General features: G+C 39.3%; 1 protein-coding gene and 1 non-coding gene across 3 annotated transcripts in view; one reads left to right on the forward strand and one right to left on the reverse strand.

Annotated features, from left to right (window-relative positions):
• Positions 1-19,116, forward strand: part of MCMDC2 (minichromosome maintenance domain containing 2) — a 52,455-nt gene extending 33,339 nt beyond the window's left edge. Inside the window, exons 14-15 of one of the 2 annotated variants that reach the window (XM_025394570.1) lie at positions 1,990-2,099; positions 18,694-19,116. In XM_025394570.1, the coding sequence (XP_025250355.1) occupies positions 1,990-2,099; positions 18,694-18,860 (277 nt within the window). In that variant the 3' untranslated portion in view covers positions 18,861-19,116. Of the gene's footprint in view, positions 1-1,989; positions 2,124-18,693 lie in introns of those variants that run through there. The other variant, XM_025394571.1, reaches the window with a different exon arrangement.
• Positions 19,117-22,211: 3,095 nt separating this feature from the next.
• Positions 22,212-22,300, reverse strand: LOC112630874. Its single transcript, XR_003121002.1, has one exon. It is a non-coding gene; the product is annotated as a small nucleolar RNA SNORD87 (small nucleolar RNA).
• Between the last annotated feature and the right edge of the window lie 804 nt (positions 22,301-23,104).

A 23,104-nucleotide genomic window follows, 5' to 3' on the forward strand; every position in this document is an offset into this window, starting at 1 on the left:
GTTGACTTCTACTTGGCTTATCTTTAGCATTTTTTCAGCTCTATGAAGATAAATATACAGTTGGGGAAATTAACTAAATATATCTAAATCTTACAGATTTATACTTGACATTTTCTGCCAGTTCTTCATCTGTCTTATTTTATGTTGCAGTTTTAACAATATATTTATTTATTTATTTAATGAATTATTTTACTCCTGGTTCTACTTCACAATTATTTTGAGATTACACTTTAATACTATATCAAATAAAGAAATGGTCTCTCAATAGGGGACTGTTTAAACTATGGTACAGCCACATTACAACACAGTGAAGCTGTGATGCAGCTATTTATTCAAAAATAAAGTAGTTAATTTTAATGTAATTCTACTTTTTCACATTGTAGAAATAAATACTAAGGGTGGTTTGTGAAACAGCAGAGTAAATGAACCCTAGCTAGAAGAGTCATAAACCTTGAGTTTTTCTCCCATTTCTATAGACAGGTACCTAATTACAAGCATCTTTGCTTTTCTAGAGAAGTGGAGCTGAACAATACTTTCTAAAGGCTCTATACATATTCTGTCCCGGTCAACATTTTTAGAAGGATCTTGGATGAGGACATCAGAGACATGATAATTACATTTATAAATGAGCAATATTGGAGAGAACTTCACAAACTTGAATTGTGATCTTAATCTAACAAGAAGAAAGTTAATAGGATAAATGTAAAGCCCTCTGTTAGATGCCCAGACTCTGTAGTATAAGTGTGAATTGATGAGAAAATGGTAATATGGCTTAATATGAAAAGGATTTGATATTTCATTATTTTTATGTTTAATAAGAGTAAATAATGTAATATGGCTATTAATAATACTGAGAGTTGGGGTCATATTAATAGAATATATATCAAGAGCAACAAAATGCTAGTTACGCCTCATCCCTACTGTGATGGTCAAAACTGCTGTTGTACTGTACTGAAAAGGAGTATTAACCAAATCAGGTCATGAGGAGAGTAGCCATCATGGTGAGGAGCTGAAAGTTATGTCTCATAGCATAGTAAAGGAACTAGAAATATTTAACTTGAAGGAGAGAAAACACGGAGCAATCGAAAAGTTATCTTTGCATATCTGAAGAGCATCATATTAAGAGGTCTCAGCAGACAGAACAAGAGACCTGTGGGTAGAAATTGCAGTGAAACTAATTTTAGCTTAGATTGATAGAATCTTGGTTATAGTTAGTTATGGTTATAGTTAGTTGCAAAACTTTCAAATGCCTTTACTTATCTCCCTTTTATAGCTGAGTTTCAAAAAATCTCATACATTAAATGATTTATACAAAGTCATACAGCTAGTAAATTCTAGAGACTCAGCCTAGGTTTTCTGATTCCCAAGTTCAGCAATCATTCAGATACATCACATTTGCTTAAAAGAGATCTTTCAGTAATGGAAGTTGGTTAAAAAATTAAAAATAAAGGAACGGATTGCCTCATGAAGCCATGAATGCTAGGAGAGGTCCAAAAGATACTGGTAAACCAATAGCCCAGGATGTTGTAGAGGAAATTTAGTTTTCTGATGAAAGTTTGAACTTTGAATTCGAAGATCCCTTCCAATGCTGAAATTGCCAACAAAAATCTTGGAAATCTATGAGGATTTTAGATAAATGAAGGATTAAAAGAAAAAGTCAAGGATTTGTCTGTAAAAGATATTTAGTTAGATTAATTTTCCCAACTGTGTATTTATCTGAACAAAACTTCAGGAGGGGAGTGTGGAATGATAAATAAAAGCCAGGATGGAAACCAATAGGATACTGGCTTGTTCTGGAACAGTCTATTTAAGTTGGTAGGAAAAAAAAATTAAAGAAAAGAAACTAAAAAGAAACTAAAAAATTTTTTAAAGTAAGAATATGCTTTAGGTGTGGCTAAGGTTCACATATGTCTTGGTTTGTTCCTGCCAAAATATATATTATTTTTATAATATCAACATATTTTGATTGGCAACTATTTTCTTTTTTAGCGTTTTCCTATCTGAAGCCCATGCACGACTGAACTTAAGGAATAAAGTGCTTAAAGAAGATGTGCTGATTGCAGCCTTACTATTTGAAACATCCCTCACATTGAAATATGGTAATGGATTCAATTATTGATGATTACTACAAATAACTATATTTAACCTTAAATATTCTTAACTGGTTAAATTAAAATGTTACATATATTTTTAAAATATTATTTTAAAGAATAACAAATCACTACCAGGTAAGGCCTGTTTTAATTTGGGCATTTATTAACTGTTTCCGGGTAGTATCATCATCTAATATTAAATTCCTTATTATGCATGATTGTTTTCATATTTGAACTTTTGCATTGCTTAAAGAATTCTGGGGGAAAAAGTACTTAATACAACACATAAAATGATTTTAATTTATCTTCCTTTTAAAATAACTTGCAACATTTAGATTTCAAACAATCCCCCACAGCAGAGTTAGGCAAGATAGCAAAAGAAAATCTGATCATCAGCTGGGTGCAGTGGCTCACACCTGTAATCCCAGCACCTTGGGAGGCCGAGACAGGTGGATCACAAGGTCAGGAGATGGAGACCAGCCTGCCTAATATGGTGAAAACCCATCTCTACTAATAAAGCACAAAAATTAGCCGGGTGTGGTGGCAGGTGCCTATAGTCCCAGCTACTTGGGAGGCTGAGGCAGGAGAATCGTTTGAACCTGGGAGGTGGAGGTTGCAGTAAGCTGAGATTGTGCCACTGCACTCCAGTCTGGGCGACAGAGCGAGACCCCATGTCAAAAAAAAAAAAAAGAAAAGAAAATCTGATTATCTTGTATCAACACCTTCACCGAATTTCTAGTTTTAATACTATGTCTATAGCATTTAATTTTTTGAAATGAATGGCGCTTATTATGCTTTTGCTAATAAACACGCAAAAGAGGTTTTTAAGGTAAGGGTAAGGAGAGTTATTCTCCCAAAGTTCTTGGTTGAATTAGATGAGACATTAATTTTGATTAGCGATACCATTCTTCAAACCAAACCTTGGTTCCAGCCCTGGGACTTAAAGAATGTATTAACACTAGCTTTTCTGTGTGTACGTGTTGGTGATTACATTTGCTTTAAATTACATTTATATTGTAATACCCGTTTGCAGAGATTCATTCGAATATTAGAACTTTGTTCTATATTATCTAAAGTTCTATAAATTGTTCTATAATTGTCTTTGTTCTATAAATGTCAAGCATTCTTAACCTAGGATCCATAGATGCTTGGTATAGGGACTTGTAAATCCCTAAATCATATACAAATGTACATATGTGTGTGCCTTATACATTGTTTCCTAGGACCATACAGCACTAATTTTTATGAAATAGAGATTTATGGCCCCTAAAAGAGGTTAATTATCATCCTGAATTAGTTTTATTTACCAAAAGAGAATAACACTGTTTCCCAACCAATACTAAATAGTATTTAGGAAGGATATATACATTTTTTCATTTCAATTTGCTTTATCTTTTTTCACTAGCATTTCTTTTTAAAATTATTATTATCATTTATTATTATTATTTTTTGAGATGGAGTTTCACTCTTGTTGCCCAGGCTGGAGTGCAATCGCATGATCTCGGCTCACCACAACCTCTGCCTCCCGGGTTCAAGCAAGTCTCCTGCCTCAGCCTCTCGAGTAGCTAGGATTACAGGCATGCGCCACCACACCCAGCTAATTTTGTATTTTTAATAGAGACGGGGTTTCTCCATGTTGGCCAGGCTGGTCTCGAATTCCTGATCTCAGGTGATCTGCCTGCCTTGGCCTCCCAAAGTGCTGAGATTACAGGCATGAACCACCGCGCCCCACCTATTTTTTTTCTCTTTAAGTTCTGGGTTACATGTGCAGAACATGCAGGTTTGTTACATAGGTATACATGTGTCATAGTGGTTTGCTGCACCTATCAACCCATCATTTAGGTTTTAAGCCCCACATGGTATTTATCCTAATGCTTTCCTTCCCCTTTCCCCCCAGACCTCCAACAGGCCTCAGTGTGTGATGTTCCCCTCCCTGTGTCCATGTGTTGTCATTGTTCAACTCCCACTTATGAATGAGAACATGTCGTGTTTGGTTTTATGTTCCTGTGTTAGTTGGCTGAGAATGATGGTTTCCAGCTTCATCCATGTCCCTGCAAAGGACATGCACTCATTTTTTATGGCTACATAGTATTCCATGGTGTATATGTGCCACATTTTCTTAATCCAGTCTATCATTGATGGGCATTTGGGTTGTTTCCAAGTCTTTGCTATTGTAAATATTTAGTGCTGCAATAAACATACGTGTGCATGTGTCTTTATAGTAGAATGATTTAAAATCCTTTGGGTATATACCCAGTAATGGGATTGCTGGGTCAAATGGTATTTCTGGTTCTAGATCCTTGAGGAATTGCCACACTTTCACAATGGTTGAACTAATTTACACCCCCACCAACAGTGTAAAAGCATTCCTATTTCTCCACAGCCTCACCAGCATCTGTTGTTCCCTGGATTTTTAATGATCACCATTCTAACTTTTGTGAGATGGTATCTCACTGTGGTTTTGATTTGCATTTCTCTAATGACTAGTGATGATGAGCTTTTTTCATATGTTTGTTGGCTGCATAAATGTCTTCTTTTGAGAAGGGTCTGTTCATATCTTTTGCCCACTTCTTGATGGTTTTTTTTTTCTTGTAAATTTGTTTAAGTTCCTTGTAGATTCTGGATATTAGACCTTTGTCAGATGGATAGATTGCAAAAATTTTCTCCCATTCTGTAGGTTGCCTGTTCACTCTGACGGTAGTTTCTTTTGCTGTGCAGAAGCTCTTTAGCTTAATTAGATCCCATTTGTCAATTTTGGTTTTTGTTGCAATCGCTTTTGGTGTTTTAGTCATGAAGTCTTTGCCCATGCCTATGTTCTAAATGGTATTGCCTAGGTTTTCTTCTAGGGTTTTTATGGTTTTAGGTTTTACATTTAAGCCTTTAATCCATTTTGAGTTAATTTTTGTATAAGATGTAAGGAAGGTGTTTTAGACATGCAGTCCTTGCCCATGTCTATGTCCTGAATGGTATTGCCTAGGTTTTCTTCTAGGGTTTTTATGGTTTTAGGTCTAACATTTAAGTTTCTAATCCACCCTGAATTAATTTTTGTATAAGGTGTAAGGAAGGGATCCAGTTTCAGCTTTCTACATATGGCTAGCCAGTTTTCCCAGCACCATTTATTAAATAGGAAATCCTTTCCCTATCTCTTGTTTTTGTCAGGTTTGTCAAAGATCAGATGATGGCTGGGTGCAGTGCCTCACACCTGTAATCCCAGCACTTTGGGAGGCTGAGGTGGGTGGATCACGAAGTCAGGAGATCGAGACCATCCTGGTTAACACGGTGAAACCCCGTCTCTACTAAAAGTACAAAAAATTAGCCAGGCGTGGTGGCAGGCGCCTGTAGTTCCAGCTACCCAGGAGGCTGAGGCAGGAGAATGGCATGAGCCTGGGAGGCAGAGCTTGCAGTGAGCCAAGATCACGCCATTGCACTCCAGGCTGGGTGACAGAGCGAGACTCCATCTCAAAAAAAAAGAGAAAAGATCAGATGGTTGTAGATGTGTGGTATTACTTCTGAGGGCTCCATTCTGTTCCATTGGTCTATATCTCTGTTTTGGTACCAGTACCATGCTGTTTTGGTTACTGTAGCCTTGTAGTATAGTTTGAAGTCAGGTCGCGTGATGCCTCCAGCTTTGTTCTTTTGACTTACAAAAGCCAAAATTGACGAATGGGATCTAATTAAACTAAAGAGCTTCTGCACATCAAAAGAAACTACCGTCAGAGTGAACAGGCAACCTACAGAATGGGAGAAAATTTTTACAATCTACTCATCTGACAAAAGGCTAATATCCAGAACCTACAAAGAACTCAAACAAATTTACGAGAAAAAAACAAACAACCCCATCAAAAAGTGGGCAAAGAATAGGAACAGACACATGTTCATATTCTTTTCTTCTCAAAAGAAGACATTTATGCAGCCAACAGACACATGAAAAAATGCTCATCATCACTCGCCATCAGAGAAATGCCAAGCAAAACCACAGTGAGATACCATCTCACACCAGTTAGAATGGCGATCATAAAAAAGTCAGTAAACAACAGGTCCTGGAGAGGATGTGGAGAAATAGGAATACTTTTACACTGTTGGTGGGACTGTAAACTAGTTCAACCATTGTGGAAGACAGTGTGGCGATTCCTTAAGGATCTAGAACTAGAAATACCATTTGACCCAGCCATCCCATTACTGGGTATATACCCAAAGGATTATAAATCATGCTGCTATAAAGACACATGCACGCGTATGTTTATGGCAGCACTATTCACAATAGCAAAGACTTGGAACCAACCCAGATGTCCATCAACGACAGACTGGATTAAGCAAATGTGGCATATACACACCATGGAATACTATGCAGCCATAAAAAAGGATTAGTTCATGTCCTTTGTAGGGACATGGATGCAGCTGGAAACCATCATTCTCAGCAAACTATCGTAAGAACAGAAAAGCAAACACTGCATGTTCTCACTCACAGGTGGGAATTGAACAATGAGAACACTTTGACACAGGAAGGGGAACATCACATGCTAGGGCCTGTTGTGGGGTGGGGGGAGCGGGGAGAGATAGCATTAGGAGATATACCTAATGTAAATGATGAGTTAATGTGTGCAGCACACCAACATGGCTTATGTATACATATGTAACAAACCTGCACATTGTGCACATGTACCCTAGAACTTAAAGTATATAAAAAAAATTAATACATTGAACTTTATCCAAAAAAAAAAAAAAAGATATAAGGAAGGGATCTTGTTTCTGTTTTCTGCATATGGCTAGCCAGTTTTCCCAGTACCATTTGCTAAATAGGGAATCCTTTCCCCCTTTCTTGTTTTTTGTCAGGTTTGTTGAAGATTATCAATTTGCTTTATCTTTACATGCTTTTCCTATTCTATGTTTAAGACCACATTTCATTAAATCTAAGACACATTATTCTATGTGAAGTAAAGAAAAAATTCTGCCAATTTTACCATGCCATGCCATCAATTGTTAAGATACAACTGGAGTACAGTAATAAGATGAAAGTATATGTCTTTGAATTGAAGAATTATAGTATTATTATATTGACTCCTATGATAGAATATGACTGAGTATCTATGTATGTATGTATGTATGTATATATGTATTTATTTATTTCTTTATTTATTTTTGAGACAGTCCCACTCCATCACCCAGGCTGGAGTGCAGTGGCACAATCTTGGCTCACTGCAACCACCATCTCCTGGGTTCAAGTGATTATCCTGCCTCAGCCTCCTGAGTAGCTGAAATTACAAGCATGCACCACCAGGCCCAGCTAATTTTTGTATTTTTAGTATAGATGGGGTTTTGCCATGTTAGCCAGGCTGGTCTCAAACTGTCAAGACCTCAAGTGATCCGCCTTCCTTGGCCTCCCAAAGTGCTGAGATTACAGGTGTGAGCTACCACGCCCAGCCATATGGCTGAATATTTTAACTTCATGACTGATACAGTTAGGCTTTGCATCCCCATCCAAATCTCATCTTGAATTGAAATCCCCATAATCCCCAAATGTCAAAGGAGAGACCAGGTGAAGGTAACTGAATCAGGGGGGTGGTTTCCCCTATGCTGTTCTCATGATAGTGAGTGAGTTCTCACAAATCTGATGGTTTTATAAGGGCTCTTCCCCCTTCACTTGGCAGTTCTCCTTCCTGCTGCCTTGAAAGAAGGTGCCTTGCTTCCCTGTCACCTTCTGCCATGATTGCAAGTTTCTTGAGGCCTGCCCAGCCATGCTGAACTGTGAGCTAATTAAACCTCTTTCCTTTATAAATTACACAGTCTTAGACAGTTCTTTATAGCAGTATGAAAATAGACTAATACAGTAAATTGGTACTGCAGAGTGGGGTACCGCTATAAAGATACCCAAAAATGTGATGTGACTTTGGAACTGGACAACAGGCAGAGGTTGGAACAGTTTGGAGGACTCAGAAGCAGATAGGAGGATGTGGGAAAGTTGGAACTTCCTAGAGACTTGTTGAATGTCTTTGACCAAAATGCTGATAGTGATATGGACAATGAAGTCCAGGCTGAGGTGGTCTCAGGTGGAGATTAGGAACTTGCTCAGAACTGGAATAAAGGTGACCCTTGCTGTGCTCTACAAAGAGAGAGACTGGTGCCATTTTGCTTCTGCCCTAGAGATCTGTGGAACTTTGAACTTGAGAGACATAATCAGAAATTGGAACTTATGGGAAGCAGAACATTGAAGTCTGGAAAATTTGCAGCCTGATTATGCAGTAAAAAGGCAAAAACTCATTTTCTGTAGATAAATTCAAGCAGGCTGCAGAAATTTGCATAAGTAACGGGAAGTCAAATGTTAATTACCAAGACAATGGGGAAAATGTCTCCCGGGCATATCAGAGGTCTTTGCAGCAGCCCCTCCCCTCACAGGCCCAGAGGCCTAGGAGGAAAAATGGTTTTGTGGGCCAGGCACAGGGCCTTGCTGCTTTGTGAATATTGGGACTTGGTGCCCTGCATCCCAGCCTTGGCTCAAAGGGGCTAACATATAGCTCAGGCTGTTGCTTCAGAGGGTGCAAGCCCCAAACCTTGGTGGCTTACATGTGGTGTTGGGCCGGCAGTTGCACAGAAGTCAAGAATTGAGATTTGGGAACCTCTGCCTAGATTTCAGACAATGTATAGAAATGTATGGATGTCCCTGCAGAAGTTTGCTGTAGGGGTGTAGCCCTCATGGAGAACCTCTGCTAGGGCAGTGAGGAAGGGAAATGTGGGGTTGGACCCCCAACACACAGAGTCCCCACTGGGCACTCCCTAGTGTAGCCGTGAGAAGAGGGCCACTGTCCTCCAGACCCCAGAATGGTGGATTCACTAACAGCTTGTACCGTTACCTAGGAAAGCTGCAGACACTCAGCACCAGCCTGTGAAAGCAGCGGGAGCCCCTCTCTTACATCAGCATGTCCTGGATGTGACACATGGAGTCAAAGGAGATCATTTTGCAACTTTAAGTTAGCCAGGCACAGTGGCTAACACCTGCAGTCCCAGTACTCTGGGAGGCCAAGGCATGTGGATCACCTGAGGTCAGGAGTTGGAGACCAGTCTGGCCAACATGGTGAAACCCTGTCTCTACTAAAAATACAAAATTAGCTGGGCATGGTGGCAGGCACCTATAATCCCAGCTACTTGGTAGGCTGAGGCTGGAGAATCGCTTGAACCCGGGAGATGGAGGTTGCAGTGAGATGAGATCATGCCATTGCACACCAGCTTGGCCAACAAGAGCAAAACTCCATCTCAAAAAAAAAAAATAAAAATAAAAAAAAAATGACTGCCTCACTGGATTTTGGACTTGCATGGGGCTTGTAGCCCCTTCATTTTGGCCTATTTCTTCTATTTAGAACAGGTGTATTTAGGTGTACAGCCTGTACTCCTATGGTATTTAGGAAGTAACTAACTTGCTTTGGATTTTAGAAGCTCATAGGTGAAAAGGACTTGCCTTGTCTCAGATGAGACTTTGGACTTGGACTTTTGGGTTAATGCTAGAATGAATTAAAACTCTGGGGGACTGATTGAATTTGAAATGTGAAAGGAACATGAGATTTGGGAGGGGTCAGGGTGGACTGATATGGTTAGGCTTTGTGTCCTCACCCAGACTTCATCTTGAATTGTAATCCCCATAATCCCCACATGTCAAGGGAGAGACCAAATGAAGGTAACTGAATCATGGGGGTGGTGTTCTTGTGATAGTGAGTGAGTTCTCATGAGGTCTGATGGTTTCATAAGGGGCTCTCTCCCCTTTGCTTGGCACTTCTCCTTCCTGCCACCCTGTGAAGAAGATGTCTTGCTTCCCCTTCACCTTCCACCATGATTGTAAGTTTCCTGAGGCCTCCTCAGCCATGCTGAACTGTGAGTCAATTAAACCTCTTTCCTTTATAAATTATCCAGTTTTGGGCAGTTCTTTATAGCAGTATGAAAATGGACTAATACAGTGACTATTTTGTCAAGACTTTCTTGAAGTATTTACTGAGGGAGGCTGAGCGTGGTGGTTCACGTCTGTAATCCTACAACTTTGGGGGTCCGAGGCAGGTAGATCACCTGAGATCAGGAGTTCAAGACAAGCCTGGCCAACATGGTGAAACTCCCATCTCTACTAAAAATACAAAAATTAGCTGGGCCTGTTGCCAGCTGCCTATAATCCCAGCTACTCAGGAGGCTGAGGCAGGAAAATCACTTGAACCCAGGAAGCAGAGGTTTCAGTGAGCTGAAATGGTGCCACTGCACTCCAGCCTGGGAAACAGAGTAAGACTGTTTCAATAAATAAATAAATAAACAGCATTTATTATTTTGGGAGGGAGGGAGGGAGAAAAACCCATGTGAAGATTTTTTTCACCTTTAGTTACTTTTCCTTTCATAATGAATTTTGGGTAGGTATATTGAATTTTTTTTTCAATTTTTTTTAGACAGAGTCTCGCTAGGAGGCAGAGGTTGCAGTGAGCCAAGATCATGCCACTGCACTGCAACCTGGGTGACAGAGGGAGACCCCATCTCAAAACAAACAAACAAACAAACAAAAAACTTCTTGAAATTTAAAGTGCTACTCCAGTGAACACACAAACGATAAGAAAGCAAAACAGCCTTACTGCTGATATGGAGAAAGCTTTAGTGGTCTGAATAGATCAAACCAACCACAACGTTCCCTTAAGCCAAACCCTAATCCAGAGCAAGGCCCTAAGTCTCTTCAATTCTATGAAGGCTCAGAGAGGTAAGGCAGCTGCAGAAGAAAAGTCAAAAGCTACCAGAGGTTGGTTCATGAGGCTGAGGGAAAGCTACCATCTCTATAACATAAAAGTACAACATGAAGCAGCAAGTGTTGATGGAGAAGCTGCAGCAAGTTACCCAGGAAATCTAGCTAAGATGATGATGAAGGTGGCTACACTAAACAACAGATTTTCCATATAGACAAAATAGCCTTCTATTAGAAGAAGATGCCATCTAGGACCTTCATAGCTAGAAAGGAGACTTCAATGCCTGGCTTCAACGGTTCAAAGGACAGGCTAACTCCCTTGTTAGGAGCTAATGCAGCTGCTGACTTTAAGTCAAAGCCAATGTCCATATACTAGTCTGAAAATTTTAAGGCCATTAAAGAATGCTAATCATGCTCTGCCTGTACTCTGGAAGGCAACAACAAGGCCAGGATGACAGCACTTCTGTTTACTGCATGGTTTATTGGATATTTGAAACCTACTGTGAAGATCTACTGCTCAGAAAAAAAGGATTCCCAGGGCCGGATGCAGTGGCTCATGCCTGTAGTCCCAGCACTTTGGGAGGCCGAGGCAGGTGGATCACAAGGTCAGGAGTTCAAGACCAGCCTGGCCAAGATGGTGAAACCCTGTCTCTACTAAAAATACAAAAATCAGCTGGGTGTGCTAGCAGGCACCTGTAATCCCAGCTACTCGGGAGGCTGAGGCAGAGAATTGCTGGAACCCGGGAGGCAGGGGTTGCAGTGAGCCAAGATCGTACCATTGCACTCCAGCCTGGGTGACTGGGCGAGACTCTATCTCAAGAAAAAAAAAAAAAAAAAGGATTCCCTTCAAAAGATTCCTGCTCATTGACAATGCACCTGGTCTCCCAAGAGCTCTAATGGAGATGTACACGGACATGAATGTTGTTATTATGCCTGATAACATGTATTCTGCAGCCCCTGGATAAAGAAGTAATTTCAACGTTCAAGCCTTGTTATGTCCATCACTGCCATGATTCCTCTGATGGAGCTGGGCAAAGTCATTGAAAACCTTCTGGAAAAGATTTGCCATTCTAGATGTGATTAAGAACATTCGTGATTTATGGGAGGAGGTTAAAGTATCTACATTAACAGGAGTTTGGAAGAAGTTGATTCCAGCCCTCCTGGCTGACTTTAAGGGGTTCAAGATTTCAGCAGAGGAAGTAACTGCAAATGTGGCGGAAACAGCAAGAGAACTAGAATTAGAAGTGGAGCCTGAAGATGTGACTTAATTGCTGTAGACTGATGATCAAACATGAACGGATGAAAAGTTGCTTCTTATGGATGTAAAGAAAGTGGTTTCTTGAGATGGAATCTATTCCTGGGGAAGATTCTGTGAACACTGTTGAAATGACAACAAAGGATTTAGAATAGTCCATAAACTTAGTTGATAAAGCAGTGGCAGTGTTTGAGAGGATTGCCTGCAATTTTGAAAGAAGTTCCACTGTGGGTAAATATGCTAGCAAACAGCATCACCCTAAAGGCCATCAATGATAGACTGGATAAGAAAAATGTGGCACATATACATCATGGAATACTATGCAGCCATAAAAAAGAATGAGTACATCTACTTTGCAGGGACATAGATGAAGCTGGAAATGATCATTCTCAGCAAACTAACACAAGAACAGAAAACCAAACACCGCGTGCTCTCACTCATAAGTGGGAGTTGAATAATGAGAACACATGGACACAGGGAGGGAAAACATCACGCACCGAGGCCTGTTGGTGGGGGGAGCCAGAGGAGGGATAGCATTAAGAGGAATACCTAATATAGGTGATGGGTTGATGGGTGCAGCAAACCACCATGGCACGTGTATACCTATGTTACAAACTTGCACGTTCTGCACATGTACCCCAGAACTTAAAGTGTAATAAAAAACATAAATGACCAAAAAAAAAAAAAAATCATCACATGCTACAAAGAAATCTTTCATGAAAGAGTCAATCAATGCAGCAAACTTCATTATTGTCTCATTTTAAGACATTGTCACAGCCATCCCAACCTCCAACAAACACTGTGCTGATGTTGATCAATTAGCAGTCATCTACATGGAGACAAGACCTTCCACCAGCAAAAAGATTATGACTCCTGAAGGCAGAGGATGATTTTTGGCATTTTTTTTTTTTAGCAATAAAGCATTTTTAAATTAAAGTATGTTTGGATCTTGTTTTTAGACATAATGCTATTGCACACTTAGTAGACTACAATATAGTGTAAATATAACTTTTATGTACATTGGGAAAACAAATAATTGACGTGGCTTGCTTTATTGTGATATTCACTTTTTTGTGGAACTGAACCACTTTTTTGATCTGGAATTGAACTTGCAATATCTCTGAGGTATGGCTGTATATATTAAAGTAAAACTGTAAAGGTAATTTGAGGTTAATTATAATTTGAGGATTGATGTATTAAAATTATAGTGTGTTATATGTTCTCATAATATGCCTCATAATTATCACTATTTGAACTAAATATTCATGATCTTTTTTCCAATCTGTGAGTCAATAAATATTTATTGAATGATCACTAGGTGCTAGGCACTAGTTACATAGTAGTGAAAAAAAGTTACAGTCTCTACCCTAGTAGAACTTACAGCCTAGTGAGAGAACAGATATTAAAAAGTGAACACATGAGCCAGGCACAGTGGTTCACACCTATAATCCCAACACTGGGAGGCTGGGGCAGCGGATCACTTGAGGTCAGGAGTTCGAGACCAGCCTGGCCAACATGATGAAACCCTGTCTCTACTAAAAATACAAAAATTAGCCGGGTGTGGTGGTGTGTGCCTACAGTCCCAACTACTTGGGAGGCTGAGGAAGGAGAATTGCTTGAACCTGGTAGGCGGAGGTTGCAGTGAGCCTGGGCGACAGAGCAAGAGACTGTCTCAAAAAAGAAAAAAGAAAAAAAAGAGTAAACACATGGCGGGGCATCATGGCTCATGCCTGTAATCCCAGCACTTTGAGAGGCCAAGGCAAGAGAATCACTTGATCCCAGGAGTTCGAGACCAGCTTGGGCAACATAATGAGACCTCCCATCTGTACAAAAAAAATTTTTTTAAATAGCTGAGTGTGATGGTGTATACCTGTAGTCCTAGCTACTCGGTAAGCTGAGGTGGGAGGATGGCTTGAGCCCAGGAGGTCAAGGCTGCAATGAGCCATGATCATGCCACTGCACTTTAGCCTGGGCAACAGGGTGAGACCCTGTCTCAAAAAAAAAAAAAAAAAAAAAAAAAGTAAAGCCATTAATGAATATATAATACAAATTGAGATAGATGCTATGAAGAAAATCAACAGGATGTTATGAGAAAGAACAATGGAAGGGACTTACTTTGGATTTTAGGGAGACCTCTCTAAGGAAGTGATATTTATTTAAGCAAATAGCTGAAGAATGAGAAGTCAAGTTAGAGGGGAACCACATATGCAGGTGTTTTCAAAATACTGAAAGAGGTCCAGGGTGGCTAAAACATAGTAAGCAGAGTAAGCATCGTAGTTGAGGTTAGAGAGGAAAGTAAGACCAGACAGACCATGGTAGAAAATTGGGATTGTAATCCAAGTGCAATGAGGAACAGAGAACTAATGTGATCAATTATATTTTTGAAATACCATGTTTGGAGTTGGTATGGAGAATGGGTTGGAGGTATGGAGAATGGTATGGAGAATGGTTAAGAGCAGAAAGTGGGAGACTAGTTGTTGTAGTCCAGTTAGTTGATAATGAGAGATTCGACTAGGTAGAGTCAGTAGAAATGGAAAGAAATTAGTGAATTAGAGATACACATTAGATGCAAAAACCAATAGGTCGTGCTCATGAACTAGATTTAAGAGTTGGGGGTAGGGGAAAGGAGGAGAGGGAGTAATTAAGGAAAACTCCCATGTTTCTGCCTTGAGCAGCTGGGTGGATAATCATGCCAATTACCAAATCTGGGGAGAAAAAGAAAAAGAGCTGGGAGAAAAATCAAATTATAGATATAACTTTGAGATATTCTATAGTCTGAGCACAGTGGCTCATATCTGTAATCCCAGCACTTTGGGAGGCCAAAGCGAAAGGATTGCTTGAGCCCAAGAGTTTGAAACCAGCCTGGGCAACATAACAAGACCCTAATTAAAAAAAAATAATAAATGGCCAGGAGCGGTGGCTCACGCCAGCACTTTGGGAGGCCGAGGGGGGCGGATCACAAGGTCAGGAGTTCAAGACCAGCCTGGCCAACATGGTGAAACCCTGTCTCTACTAAAAAGACAAGTAGCTGGGCGTGGTGGCATGTGTCTGTAATCCCAACTACTCGGGAGCCTGAGGCAGGAGAATTGCTTGAACCCGGGAGGCAGAGGTTGCAGTGAGCCAAGATCATGCCACTGCACTCCAGCCTAGGTGACAAAGCAAGACTCCATCTCAAAAAAAAAAAAAAAAAAAGTTATATATATGAATTTTTGTTCATTCCTACTTAAGCAGTGGAGGAAAAGAGTATATATATAGCTTTTTTTGTTTTTTTTTTAAAGGAGATATCCTACAGATATATCAATAGAGAGATAAAAGAATCTGGAGCTTAGAGAAAAGTTCTAACCTAGGAATATAATTTAGGAATCACCAGCATAGAGATGGTACTCAGAGCCAAGGAATGGATGAAATCGCCTAAATAGAGACTAGTGGGAACCCCAGGACTGCCCTTGAAGATTTATACGGGGTTGTGGAGGAGGAACTAACAAAGGAGGCTTAGGAGCAGTAGCTAGAATATAGAAAGAAAATCAAGTGTTGTGTGATTTTCTAAGAAATGAGAGTTTTTCCAGAAAGCGGCAGAGTGGTCAACTGAATCACATGCTACTGAGAGTTTGAGTGAGATTCAGTTTGGTAACCTAAAGGTTGTAGGTAGCCATGATCAGAGCTATTTCAGTGGCATGGGAATGGAGATGAGGCTACAGAGACAGCACACATAGACAAACTATGAAGATGAGGAAAAAAATGAGGGAATCACTGGAGAAGGATGTGTTGTTCAGGAAGGAACTTTTTTTTTAAGATAGAAGGTATAAAATCGTAGGATGTGCAGTAGAGAGTAAACTAATAACACTACAGAAAGACAGGAAGATCAACGAGTGAACTACAAAAAGGGTGAGAGGGGATAGGATCCAGGGTACATGTATTGGCCTCTGATAAATGGGTCACTTATTCATTTTACAGATGGGAAGAAAACAGATACAGAACCAGGTAGGTTTGTAAGTTTGGCCATATACTTTACTTGATGTTATCAGCTGAAAATGAAAGGTTTGAGGAGCAAAGAATGGAATATAATAGTCATTGTTGGGGCTACAAGAGAAGTGTCCGAGGGAAACTCAGCAGGCTTGCCAGGCAGGTGATCGTTTAGAGTTACTGTGATTCACTTAAAGAGAAAAGAAGAAATGCCAGTTGTGTGATTTTCTGCCTAGCAGCCTTCGTGCCAGCACAAGGTGAATGGTTGGGTTCGTGCAGAGTTGAGGTTTTGATAAGTGAGTGTGGCAGAGTGGTGCTGAGGGGCAAAGGAGTGGGGGGACTTTTAAAGGGAGGGACTTTTAAGCTGGTTAACGAAGAAAGTGAATTAGAGGAAGCAGATTGGAGGTCTCTGAAGTAGACCTGAAACATTTGAGCAAGTGAACTGGAAGCATAGGAGGTAGAGTAGGGGAGTGGGTTGTGGTTTTGAAGTGAGTGGGAACTCAAGGTTTTGAAGTAAGTTTCTGGTGATATTAGTTTCCTGTGACTGTGGGATGTATGGCTGAGGCGGAAGGGAAAGGTGGGACATCGCAAGGGAGTTAAATGGGTCATCTACATGAAAATCACTGAATGTCAGGTATTAGGGAAGAAAGAAAGATTTTGAGCAAAGTGCTGAGAGCTGCTGGTTGACTATAGAAGGAGAAGGACAGTAAAACCAGGTGGCACTGAACATCAAAGAAGAAAGGATTTTTACCAAAAGGGAAGCATGGGCAAGAATGGTCTGGAGGCAGCAGAGGGGCAGCAAGCTAGGTTCTGACTGTGTCTTGTGACACTGTGTATATGGGATGTTTGGGAAAAAATAGCTTCATTTTGGAGAGGCACAAGGAAAGCAGTGTTCTTAAGGGATAGTAAGCTTTCAGAGAAGGTCAGGTAGGAAAGGAAGCAGTCAGAAGTCTGAGGCTGTTCTTATGAGGCTCTAGGAAGGTGGGCACTGCCTGGCACAGTTGCTAGACTGTACTCTTGGCCTGTCACATTAAGTACTTGTTCAATGAATTAATGAATAAAGGAGAAGAGCTTATCTCCTCATGGTCAATTTTTAAATTGAAGTAAAATATACATAAAATCTACTTATTTTAACTATTTTAAAATGTTCAGTTCAGTGTGTTAAGTACATTCACATTCACACTGTTGTACAACCATCACCACTGTTCGTCTCCAGAGCTTTTTCATCTTCCCAAACTGAAACTGCGTACCCATTAAACAATAACTCCTCATTTCCTCCTCTACTCCTCCTGGGAACCATCACTCTACTGCCTCTATGAATTTGACTATTCTAGGTACCTCATATAAGTGGAATCATACATTTGTCCTTTCATGACCGGCTTATTTCACTTAGCATAATGTTCTCAAGGTTCATCCATATTGTACATGTATTAGAATTTCCTTCCTTTTTAAGGCTGAATAATATCCTATTGTATGTAAATACAATGTTTTGTTTATCCATTCACCTGTCAATGGACATTTCTGTTGCTTCCACCTTTGGCTATTGTGAATTACACTGCTATGAACATGGGTGTGCTAATATCTCTTTAAGACCCTGCTTTCAATTCTTTTGGGTATATACCCAGAAGTGAAATTGCTGTATCATACAGTAATTGTTTATTCTTTCTGATGCCGCCATCCTGTTTTCCACAGTGGGTGCACCATTTTCCATTCCCAACAGTGCACAAAGCTTCTAATTTCCCCACATCCTCTCCAACACCTGTCATTTTCTGTTTTTTATTTTTATAATAAATCCTTATGGGTGTGAGGTGGTAGCTCATCGTAGTTTTGATTTGTATTTTCCTAATGATTAGTGATGTTGAACATCTTTCTCGTGTGCTTATTGGTCGTTTTTCTTTAGAGAAATGACTAGTTCTCTGCCTATTTTTTAATGATTATTTTCTTACTGTGGATTTATAGACCCCTTTATCAGAGATATGATTTGCAAGTATTTTCTCCCATTCCATGGGTTGTCTTTTCACTGTTGGTTGTATTGTTTTATGCAGTTTTAAATTTTGATGTGGTCCCATTTATGTATATTTTCTTTTGGTGCCTGTACTTTTGATGTCACATTCAGGAAATCATTGCCAAATCCAAAGTGAGTCTGTCCTTTCCCGTAGAATGGTCTTGAAACCCTTCCATAGATTTATGTGTCTGCCTTTATGTAAATGGGTTAAACAACTGAGAAATGTACTACAATGTCTTTATCTTTGATCATCCACTTAATCAAATAAATTAGTGTTTCCCTGCTTTCCAGTACCTTTTCTCCCTACTCCTGTCACGTCCTCACATCAGTAGTCAGCTTCAAAACTATAATGACTATTTCAGTAGAAGACAAATTTCTAGTTCTAAACTTTATAAACATCAACATACTTCTTCCATTGGCCCTGGTACCAATGTTTGTGCATTTACTGAACCGGCTTTCTGGGTTTCAGAAAACAAGAGTCAGATTTCAATAATGGTTATTGAAATACTCTTCTGAATAGGTCAAAACTTAATTTTTTAACTTTTATTTCTCACAGAACCACATGGGCTTGGGCTTAATTTTTAAGATTCCAATAAAATATTTTGGTTGAAAATGTGATTTCATATTTGTCATCTTAAGCAGTATTTGTCATTTACACTCTATTATCTTCTTCATTTAGGGGCCACTGCATTTTGTGTTGCTCCGAATGCAGTATTTCCATTTGAACTGTATAATGAAGAATACTTAGAGCAAAGGGATCTCTATCTAACTCAGTGCCAACAACAGCTGGAACAATTTATTGCCACATATGGACCTGGGACAACTATTTTCTCTAGTGATGAATAAACAATTTGAGGAATTTTTGTTCATTCCTACTTAAGCAGTGGAGAAAAAGTGTGAGTATTTTGAGAGTGACTTTGAAGTAATGCTTTGATAATACTTTGTACAGGAATATATTACAATACTATTTTTAAAAATATAAAATATAGTCCCCTCAAAACTAATTGCTAATGTGATAAATACTAATCCAAACCTCTAAAACCAACAGAATTTTAAAACTTAGAACAATGTGGACAATAGTGATAAAGTTGTCAAGAATACTATAAAGAAAAACTGGTTAGCCCAGAATACCAGTGGTGAACAGATAAAAATATAAAGAATGTTGCAATTTAAGCAGTGTGTAAAATGTCAACCTTTATGTAGTTCACTCTACTGTCACAAGATGGCAATAACTCTTTACCTACAAATTAAAACATTTTTCTTCACTAGTGAACTTGCTAAACTCATGACTAAATATTTTATATAACCCCAAGTTTCAAATGTAAGGCGTTTTCATGCTTTATTACTGGCATGTCCATTACATACTACTGTTTTAGAAGCCCTAAATATGGAATCAGGAAAAGCCTTGGAAGTTTTCATGTATATGCCAGGTTAAATGAAAAAATACTTTACACGGAATCAAGGAGCCAATAACTTATAAAGTGGCTCTCTAACCCTAACTGGTTACAAGAAAGGTTCCAAAAGGCAAAGAAACCAACTTGCAAATCTAGTCCTCATTTTTGGAGGGAAGATATCTGCTGTGAAGATAGGGGCATCATGAGAAAACAAATCTACCTTGTAAAATTTATAAATCCTTTTTAGTTCAGTTTCCATAACTTTAATAAAAGATCAGTTCTATTCACAGAAAAGCAAAATGTCATTACCAAATTGTCACTTTATCAACCAAGATGCTACCATGCATCAATTCTTTCAAAATTGGTCCCTTAACAGAGATGCTTAACTATACAGCTGGACCTCTCATTCTCCACAGGACCCAGAGGAAGTTGTTCAGTATTATTGAATACCTACTAGTAGCAGGGAGAAAACAGTATTGGTTTTCAGAAGCCAAAGGTAGTATTTTTGTTGAGACGGGGTCTTGCTCTGTCACCCAGGCTGGAGTGCAGTGGCACGATCTTGGCTCACTGCAACCTCCACCTCCCAGGTTCGAGAGATTCTCCTGCCTCAGTCTCCCAAGTAGCTGGGATTACAGGTGCACTCCACCATGACCGGCTAATTTTTGTATTTTTAGTAGAGACAGGGTTTCACCATGTTGGCCAGGCTGGTCTCGAACTCCTGACCTCAGGTGATCTGCCTGCCTTGGCCTCCCAAAGTGCTGGGATTACAGGTATGAGCCAACACACCTGGTGACAAAGGTAGTCTTCAGCAAAATATTTACATATTACAGTTCTAGAATGTTAAGACGTTTATTTTGTGCTTCTCAAATACTACATTTCAAACATGTCTGGCTCTCTATGGGGTGAAGGCAAAACACATTCCTATTTTATAAAACTAGGATCCTTTTACAATTGGAAAGTTTAAAAACAGTTTTTTTTTAAATTTTTTTTTGAGACAGGGGCTCTCACCCAGTTTGGAGGGCAGTGGCGCCATCTCAGCTCCCTGCAGCCTTGACCTTGCAAGCAATTCTCCCACCTTAGCCCTCCGAGTAGCTGGGACTACAGGGACATGCTACCACCCTGGGCTAACTTTTGTGTTTTTTTGTAGAGATGGGATTTCGCCATGTTTCTCAGGCTGGTCTCAAGTTATCCTCCCATCTCAGTACCTCAGCTTCCCAAAGTGTTGGGATTACAGGAGTGAGCCACATGCATGGCACAAAGATGGCTTTTATTTACTTACCTATATTTATATATACATATTTATATGTAGCTGTCACCCAAACTGTAGCGTACTGATGCAATCATAACTCACTGCCACCTTAATCTCTCCAGCTCAAAAAACCCAACCTGTCTCAAAGATAGTTACTTCACCACAAAAAAATTTAAATGTTTAAGTTTCTCATTACAAAGGCTGCATTTACTAGTCTTTTATTTCAGTGCCTAAAGAGTAGAAGTGTACATTCAGAAACAAACAATTATGGGAGGTAATTCATTAATATTAAATATGATGCCAATGGTATTTTAAAGGTTATTGGAGAATTAGAAGGGGGTAGGGTGCGGGATGAAAAATTAATGGGTGAAATGTACACCATTCAGGTAATGGCTGCACAAAAAGCTCAGACTCCAAACTACTTCATATACCTATGCAACAGAACTGCACTCGTACCCCCCAAGTCTATACTGAGGGAAGTGACTAAGATGTTGCTATACAGGTTTTATACTATTTATCATATAAAAACTATAACCTTGGTGAAAGGAATTTATAAGCTAGTACTCAACAGGAGAAAAGATTTAGCTCTAAGCCTTCCCCCAGATATAAATTCAGCTTTAGAATTCTTGCCAATTTAGTCCTAGACAGATTGGCCTGCCCAGTCATTTCTCTTAACATAGCATATTGCTTAGTTATTACATGTACTAGTATTAGGATGACTTTTTTGTTCACAAAGATGAAAGCAAACTGAATAAAAAAGGTGAAACCTTTATCTGTAAGGGGGAATTTGACTGCTATTTGGCATTAAAGAGCTTTAAGATTCCAACCATCTGGTACAACAGCAAACTCTGAAGGGGGAGCCAGACAGGGAACCTAGAGGTACATGTCTCCCCAGCTGTTGGCCTCAATGAGAATCACCACCCATAAATAATCTAATTATTCACAAGATTATATAATCTTTCGAATATGTTCAAAACAGGTCTGACTAGTGACTATGAGAATGGAGCTATTTAGAATTGATTTAAAAGAAAACACTTTATTGTTCAGCAATTAAAACAGTTAGCCAAATATGTATTTTTCTCCATAATTTATTGTGATGTTATCAACATCAAGTAAAATGATCATTTTCATCATTTGCTTCTGTTCGTGTTTTCTTGAACAAGTCTTCAATTTTCCTTCCAAAATGTTGCATGCCACACCTCCAAAAAAGTCAGAAACCAACAGTGAAAATCATTCCATACTCAAAGTTCTCATATAACCTCAATATTCACAAGTCGTTCCTCAAAAACTTAAATGTTGAGAATACCCCACATGCAAAAGCAACTTCAACAAGAATTGGCCCCCACCCTTTGAAGTTTATCAGATACTTTCTGAACTATCAGCAGATAGAGTTGCTTGACAAATCACTTACTTGAGGCAATGAAGCAGAAGTATTTTTAAACATGACAGCAAAGAACATTCATCTACAGCAACCTATATGCTAAAAAGAAAGAATATTCACCCTTAATTAAATTATTGCCTTACATACATGTCAGTAATTAATCAATGTACATTACTGGCATCTCAGTCTTAAAATTATTTCTTCAAAGACACCCTCAGCTGGGTAAACGGCAAAAAGTAATTTAAGTCATCACTGTGCCAGCTATTAAACCTATCTGTCAAGAATACATCACATAACTAACATTAATTAAATTTAGGTACCTCAATACATGACGTGTGATCCTAGTAGTTTTTTCACAGCCTTCTACAAGTTTTTGGAAAACATCTGTCATGATGACCTTCATACACTTTCACCGCAAAGGCTTTCTTGCACCTGGAAATTAAATATTACATTTCGAATTCCCATTTTTATTTGCATTTTGTTTGGCATCTTATATGTAGGAATGGTCCAAGAAGAGAATCTCATTCCTTTAGGAACTGTACTTGCAATCTACCTTTCAGACTCCCAACCCACTTTTTAATAAAAAAGTACTATTATTCTAGTACCTGTTTCTGCTTTTTTGATAGTCAATACTGACAAACCCAAACCTCTGTAACTGAGTATGTTTGTCTGATTACCACCTAATAATTCCACAAATTAGCTTATTCCAAACTGGAAACAGGAGCCATTAGCACTGGCAGGAAAATGGCAGAAACATTTTATGATATCCTTCACTGTGACAGTTTTGACTTTAAGACACAATGGTCATAGTGAGTACACAGCCATTGCTTTTCTGTCTCACAGCTCGACGAGGATGAGCTATGAGCCAGGTTAGATGTATAAAAACTGGCGTGAAGACCTTCACCTAAAAACATTAAAACAGCAAACCTAGCAGTTTTGGAGCAGGGATACCTACGTTGGCATTTTTACTGGACACATGCCTGCCTGTAAAATTAAGTCCCAAGTTAACAAAACACTGCAAAGAACATGGACTGGGGTAAAAAATCATGTCATACAGCACTGCAGG

This window comes from Theropithecus gelada, chromosome 8 (assembly GCF_003255815.1).
Source record: "Theropithecus gelada isolate Dixy chromosome 8, Tgel_1.0, whole genome shotgun sequence".
NCBI classification, from domain to species: domain Eukaryota; kingdom Metazoa; phylum Chordata; class Mammalia; order Primates; family Cercopithecidae; genus Theropithecus; species Theropithecus gelada.